Below are 7,944 nucleotides of genomic sequence, written 5' to 3'. Positions count from 1 at the left end.
ACCCGGTCTTCGCCGCGTTTGCTGTTCCAGGTAGGCTATACATTTATTATGGAACGCATTTTAAGAGATTTAAAATCATGCACTGGTGAAAATGTATCAGTTGTACTATTTTGCGTTTATCTTTACTAACCATCTTTTCTCTGTATTGTAGCGAATTTAGTGACGATTATGATCCTCTCGCAGGGAAAGTGCGGTCTATCCAAATGTATCACTCTATACTTGGTGTCCATGGCGGTGATGGATCTACTGGTCGTGGTTACTGCAGTGATAATGAATCGAATCCGTGGTATTTATCTCCCATTGAGTTTTCTCACTCACACTCCGGGTTGTAGAGTCATTGCTGTCCTAACATACGCAGCCAGAGACAGCTCGGTCTGGTTAACTATCGCTTTCACCTTTGATCGATGCTTAGCGATTTGTTGTTCAAAACTTAAATCAAAGTACTGCAATGAAAAAACAGCGGCTGCAGTAATAGCAATTGTCTGTGCTTTGAGTTCGGTTAGGAATATTCCCTGTTACTTTATGTATGAACCATTGTACATACAGAACAATGTACCCTGGTTTTGTAGCATAAGACCAGTATTTTACACTTCAGTTAGTTGGGCAGCGTTTGACTGGCTAGATCGTATTTTAACTCCATGTATTCCGTTCCTTTTGATTATAATACTGAATGCTTTCACAGTCAGGCATATTCTAGCGGCGAATAGAACTCGGAGGAGACTCCAAGTGCGCAACAAACGAGACATTCAGAGTGACCTGGAAATAGAGAACCGGAGAAAGTCCATCGTTCTACTTCTCTCCATATCGGGGAGTTTTGTCCTATTATGGATGACCTATGTCATAAATTTGTTGTATGTGCGAGTTAGCAGGAGTAGTTATTTTGCAGGATCCGATATCAGAGATCCACGATTCATTTTGCAGGAAAGTGGATATATGCTTCAGCTGTGGAGCTGTTGCACCAACACATGCATTTATGCAGGTACCCAGAGGAAATTCAGGATGGAGTTGAAGAAGGTGGTGGAATACCCATTCCGATTAAATTGGAATGTCTTGCATAACTGAAATTCTTAACTGTGACGCTTATCGTTTATGGTTTTTAAGCCGCATTTTCTAGCGGCAACTCTTATAGTTTATCATCGAAGTCTCTGTGCTCTCACTGCGCACTGCACGTACACTGCCCATCCAAGCTCTCTAGGCTAATTAAATCAGTAAAACACTATGGCCATTCAATATTTAAGCACGGGACTCTTCGTTTTGTTTCAATAATTAGAATCAACAACAATCTGTCCTTAAAGACAGAATGAATGAGGCTTAGAAATGCATGAACCAAAAAATAAGGAACACGTGCCGTCATAAGAATCATGGACACTACAGCACAGACCCTTCATCCATTTCTTCCTATATACCCATCCAAAATGTTCTGATATGTCGTTCCTAACCATGGAATTTATGGTTCAGAAGTAGGGAACTCGGTTAATCATGCTTATGGCGATCAAAACATCTGTTTAGATTTATGTCACCACTCCCCACCGGACGCCTTTAAACCGATGACAAGACGATTTCCGATAGAGCCTTGTAGAAGTGGAAGCACACTGAAGACAAATAGGAGAGTGTCTAACCCGACTTCCAGAAATAATTCCATATGAATTCACCCAATATCTAGAGAGAAGCAAGCATTTTGACATGCGTTGGGAGGCAAGGCTTAATTGGAGGATTAAAATTTAAAAATGGTATTAATGTGATGCGAAGATGGTATTGCCCAAAATATTCAATCGAATCATTTCTTTGTATAGTGCTGGAACCAAGGGGTTAAGTAATCATGGAAAATATGCCTATGTACTATTCATTATGTATTCATTAATCCATTACTATGTAACAATTTACTATTTACTTCAATTATACGGTTTAAGGAGAATATTAATGCAATTAAGTAACAGCCACAGTATGTAGAAAAGTTGGCTGATTATAGTGTGTGTAGAATTTGCTGCCTCCAATACAAAGAGAGAGAATACTTTCTTCTCCAAGGATACACTAAAACAACAGAATGTTCTGTGGCCTTGGAGATTAAGACGGGAGGGCAGGGTACCTCTGGGTACCTCTGGGTACCCTAACCCTAATTGCAGAGCAGGAAATTGCTTGGAATAAATCTTAGGCAAGGAGCCTATCAAAGAAAGCCAATTTTTGTTCAGTGTAACAATGTTGATAAACAGAAGAGACTGGACAGTAGGAGTCAGTCTTGGGGAATAGCTCACTGAGCAGGTGACCTATGAACTAACGACTGGACCAGAGCTCTGTTAAGCTTTATTCTTGTGCTATGTAATAAACTTATTGCGAAACCGAATGCCTTCTCCTATTACTTCATTCAACGAGCACACTGGACTCAGACAACACATAGACCAAATTGAGGGGAGGGTAAAGCCAGAGTCCGACAATAGAAATGACATAATTGAAGAAACGGCGTCCCCTGTTTTCACTCCCTGCGGATCAGAATAGCACACACATAGCCGTAAAATCCAATCACTGAAAGCATAAGAGACTGCAAGTGCTGGGGTCTGGACCTAAAGTGTTGATGAAGATATTGACAAACCACTACTCCACTCCGCTGAAGCTGCTCGACCTACAGAGTTCCTCTAGTAGATTGTTGTTGTTGAAAATGGGATGATTAGATTATGGAGATGTATTAAATTCTGACCATTTCATGCCTTTCATGTTACATCTGATGCGAAAAAAAAACTGAAAGGGCAAAGGACCATTCCGTTCAGTTGAACCAACTGTTTCCATTCTATCTGAGTTCTTTCAGTAACTCTTCAGTCTGTGTTTTGTTTGTGGTGCTATGTATCGATTGACTAACTTCGCACTCTTAATAAGAACTTTCTTACTGTACCTCTGTGCCCGTCACGGTACATTAAATTTGAACTGGAGATGTATTTTAACAATGGGTCAAGCAGGGAGGATGTGATGCTGCAATCGACAAATGAATTAAACAGTACAATTGTTGGTGCGGGAGGCAACACGTCGACATCTCAAACGGATATTTGAGCAACATGTGTAATATGAGACAGGTCTGATGCTGGTTGCAGTGTGTTGATGATAGATAGTATAGATTATCATGCTGAAATAAAAGGACATTCACGTCAAATGCATATCCTACATCATTTATGTAGAGTTCAGCACAGCCAAGAGTGCTGTAATCTGCTCCCTTATAAAATAGATTCGTCCTTCTGGTTTTGCTGCACTTTAACATTTTCTGGTGCAAGAGTAGTCTAATGTATTGGGCAAGGTCTCTTGCGCTGTGAGGCAGCATATCTGCTAGCTGAGCCTATATGGTTCATTATGATTAGCCGTGATCAATTTGAAGGGTACTCAATCGATTTATTTTGCTCCTATTTGCTACGTTTCTGTATTTACATATACGAAATGTGCACTACAAAGAAATCAAATTATGTACAATTGCCATATTATGGGCGGCACATTTGGCGTAGCAGTTAGCACAACACCTTTACTGCATCAGCGATTGGGACGTGGGTTCGAATCCCGCGCTTTCTTTTAAATATCTGGAACATCCTCCCCGTGTCTGGGTGGGTTTTTGTTGGATATTCCAGTTTGTTCCCACCATTCAAAACATACCGGGCATGAAGGTTAATTGGGTGTCAATGGGGCAGGACTCTGCTGTATCTCTAAATCTCACAACATCTTGTTGTGACAGAGTATTTACAGCTGGTTTGGGAGGAATTGTTAGAGCAGCTTACACACACATATTTTAAATCACAGAATATCTGCAGGGCTTTTGCAGAATGCTTTTTTTTTGCAGGAAGCAACAAAGTATCTACAGCAGCTTGCCTGGGAACAGGTGATCTTTGGAGGCAGGAAAGAAGAGTTTTGCTCTCAGAGAGGAAGGGTGTGAAACAGAGAGGAGAGAGACAGAAATCCATTCCAGAGGTGTAGGAGTTTAGAAACAGTTATTATTTTAATTGCAGCAGTTTAGAAACAGTTATTATTTTAATGTTAGGAGTTCTGAAACAGTTATAGAAGGTAGAAAGAAAAAGCAAGAAAAAAAAACTAAAATGTTCTTTGTGTAAAATGGTGCATGAAAAACAGCAGAACAGAGTAAACAAGATAACAGAGGAATTTAAGAAATATGCACGTACACACATAAAGAGCTTGTTTAATAGGGGGTGGGGAAAGGAGGTGTGAGTACTGGATAGGAGAAAGTCGGAGTCAGTCAAGAGTCAGGTGAATAGGGAAAAGTGCCAAACCAATCCAAGAAGGATAAATGTAAGAAAAATGTAAGGGGAGATTAATTGAAAAATGTATAAAAACAAAGAAGCTTCAGGCCTTTGACAGAGTAGAATGGAATTATTTATTCAAAGTATTGCAAAAATTCAGTTTACCAGAGAAGTATATTAATTGGATTAAAGCATTATATAAGGGGCCATTGGCGAAAGTGACAGTAAATGGTTATATATCAAAGCAATTTAACTTAAGCAGGTCAACACGGCAGGGATGCCCTCTATCACCCTTATTGTTTGCGTTAGCTATAGAACCACTAGCAGAATTGATAAGAACAGAAAATAATATAAAAGGGATAAAAATAAAAGACAAGGAATATAAAATCAGTTTATTTGCGGATGATGTTATAGTATACTTCTTTGTTTTTTGTTTTTTTTTCTTTGGCTTGGCTTTGCGGACGAAGATTTATGGAGGGGGTAAAAGTCCACGCCAGCTGCAGGCTCGTTTGTGGCTGACAAGTCCGATGTGGGACAGGCAGACACGGTTGCAGCGGCTGCAGGGGAAAATTGGTTGGTTGGGGTTGGGTGTTGGGTTTTTCCTCCTTTGCCTTTTGTCAGTGAGGTGGGCTCTGCGGTCTTCTTCAAAGGAGGTTGCTGCCCGCCAAACTGTGAGGCACCAAGATGCACGGTTTGAGGCGATATCAGCCCACTGGCGGTGGTCAATGTGGCAGGCACCAAGAGATTTCTTTAGGCAGTCCTTGTACCTTTTCTTTGGTGCACCTCTGTCACGGTGGCCAGTGGAGAGCTCGCCATATAACACGATCTTGGGAAGGCGATGGTCCTCCATTCTGGAGACGTGGACTCGATGCTGTCGATCTCTGCCATCTCGAGTACTTCGACGTTAGGGATGAAAGCGCTCCAATGGATGTTGAGGATGGAGCGGAGACAACACTGGTGGAAGCGTTCTAGGAGCCTTAGGTGATGCCGGTAGAGGACCCATGATTCAGAGCCGAACAGGAGTGTGGGTATGACAACGGCTCTGTATACGCTTATCTTTGTGAGGTTTTTCAGTTGGTTGTTTTTCCAGACTCTTTTGTGTAGTCTTCCAAAGGGGCTATTTGCCTTGGCGAGTCTGTTGTCTATCTCATTGTCGATCCTTGCATCTGATGAAATGGTGCAGCCGAGATAGGTAAACTGGTTGACCGTTTTGAGTTTTGTGTGCCCGATGGAGATGTGGGGGGGCTGGTAGTCATGGTGGGGAGCGGGCTGATGGAGGACCTCAGTTTTCTTCAGGCTGACTTCCAGGCCAAACATTTTGGCAGTTTCCGCAAAGCAGGACTCTCAAGCACTGAAGAGCTGGCTCTGAATGGGCAACTAAAGCGGCATCGTCTGCAAAGAGTAGTTCACGGACAAGTTTCTCTTGTGTCTTGGTGTGAGCTTGCAGGCGCCTCAGATTGAAGAGACTGCCATCCGTGCGGTACCGGATGTAAACAGCGTCTTCATTGTTGGGGTCTTTCATGGCTTGGTTCAACATCATGCTGAAGAAGATTTAGTATACTTAACAGAACCAGAACTATCAATAAAAGAATTATATAAGAAATTGAAGGAATATGGAGAAGTGTCGGGTTACAAGAATAATGTAAATAAAAGTGAAGCAATGCCAATGAATAATGCAGATTTCTCAAAATTTAAGAAGGAATCACCATTCAGATGGCAAATGCAAGCAATAAGATACCTAGGTATACAAATAAATAAAAATCTCGGCCATCTATATAAACTCAATTATCCACTAATGAAAAAATTACAGGACGATTTAGAGCATTGGAAAAATTTACCATTAACACTAATAGGAAGGATAAACTGTATTAAAATGAACATTTTCCCAAGGATATTATACCTATTTCAGGCATTGCCAATACACTTGACAGAGAAATTCTTCAAGGAGTTAAAGAAAATAATAAGGAAAATTTTATGGAAAGGGGGGAAACCGAGGATAGCACTAGATAAATTAACAGAATGGTATAAACAAGGAGGCTTACAACTGCCAAACTTTAAAAATTATTATAGAGCCGCACAATTAAGATACCCATCAAATTTTTATCAAACAAGGGAAAAGTCAGATTGGACTAGATTAGAATTAGATGAAATAGGGGAAAAGATACCTGAACACATATTATATAAATGGGATGAAAAATTGGTACAACATAGAAGTTCTCCAGTATTACATCATCTACTCAATATTTTGAAAAAGATTCATGTAGAAAGGAATAAAACAAATTATCAATTACCAAAACTAATATTGACGCAAAATAAGTTACTCCCTTTTACAATAGATAACCTTTCCTTTAGAGAATGGGAGAAAAAAGGGATCAAAAGAATAGAAAATTGTTTTTCAGGAAATAGATTATTATCCTTTGAACAAATGAATGATAAATACAATATAACTCAAGATACAGTGCTGGCATATTACCAATTGAGATCCTACTTGAAGGACAAATTAGGAAGCAGTCTGAGGTTTCCAGAGGGAAGTAACTTTGAATATGTGATTACAGATACAATGATAATCAAAAGATTTATAACAAATATGTATATTAAACTGCAAGAAAAGGAGAATGAGGAAACAAATGGTAAAACTAAACAAAAATGGGAACAAGATTTAAATATAAAGATAAAAAAGGAAACATGGGAGTAGTTATGTTCTGGAACGATGAGAAATACAATAAATACGAGATTACGTATGATACAATATAACTGGATACACTACACCTCAAAAGTTAAATAAATGGGACCCAACAGTATCGGATAGATGTTTTCGATGTAAAAAAGAAATGGGAACAACAATTCATGCAATCTGGACATGTGAGAAAGTAGAAAAATTTTGGGAAGATCTAAACCAAATATTAAATAAAATTACAGAAAACAATATACCAAAAAATCCAGAGATCTTCCTCCTAAGTAACATAAAAAAACAAAGAATTTGGAATTGATTTGGATGGTGCACAAAAAAGATTTGTTAAGATAGCTCTAATCGTAGCAAAAAAATGTATTATGTCAACCTGGAAATTGGAAGATAATTTGAAATTACAACAATGGTATATAGAAATGAATAAATGTATTCCATTAGAAAAAATAACATATAGTTTAGGAAATAATATTGAAATATTTGAACAAATATGGGAGCCTTACATGAAACACAATAGAGAAAACCTACCGGGGACATTCACTACCTAAATTAACGAAAGGAGAAGGAAATGAAAAGAATTGACTCAGTGGAATTTCTTGTTTATTTTTATTGAATGACAACGTTGTTTGACTGGTTTAATGTATCCTAGATTTTGTACTTTAAATGGACGGGGGGGAGGTAGGGAGGGTGAGATGGGAGGAAGGAGGGGGGGGAGAAAATGGCACTGTATATATTTGAAAAGGAAAAAGTATGTATCATGGTCAATGTGGTTTATGGTGTGAAAAATAAAAAATTAAAAAAAAACAAAGAAGCTTCCCGCCCTCGGTGTACTTTCCTGAGGTAGGGGGAGAGAACCCAACCTTGCAATGTTGTAAATGTAAATAAATGTTCTTTGTTCTCAACTTTTGTCTCGAGCATATTTTGTGAACGTGAAGGCACTTCTCACAACTTGGGAGCTCGTCCGGGATCACACTCCCTCCACTAACTGGTGCTTGGCTGAAAGGGGGTTGGTGCACCCCGGCTGATTTAGCC

At 39.3% G+C, this 7,944-nt stretch overlaps 1 protein-coding gene across 1 annotated transcript; it reads left to right on the top strand.

The window, feature by feature from the left end:
• The first annotated feature begins 91 nt into the window (after window positions 1-91).
• On the top strand, window positions 92-2,341 carry LOC138744557 (probable G-protein coupled receptor 139). The gene has a single exon (XM_069900919.1). It carries the CDS (start codon window positions 169-171, stop codon window positions 1,060-1,062), a length of 894 nt encoding a protein of 297 aa, XP_069757020.1. The 5' UTR covers window positions 92-168; the 3' UTR covers window positions 1,063-2,341.
• Window positions 2,342-7,944: the final 5,603 nt, after the last annotated feature.

This window comes from Narcine bancroftii, chromosome 10 (genome assembly GCF_036971445.1).
Source record: "Narcine bancroftii isolate sNarBan1 chromosome 10, sNarBan1.hap1, whole genome shotgun sequence".
NCBI classification, from domain to species: Eukaryota; Metazoa; Chordata; class Chondrichthyes; order Torpediniformes; family Narcinidae; genus Narcine; species Narcine bancroftii.
This window is presented reverse-complemented; position numbering and strand designations above follow the sequence as displayed.

Bases quoted from the DNA above. Each gene is read 5' to 3' on its own strand.
- LOC138744557 (XM_069900919.1), top strand. From the start codon at position 169: ATGATCCTCTCGCAGGGAAAGTGCGGTCTATCCAAATGTATCACTCTA.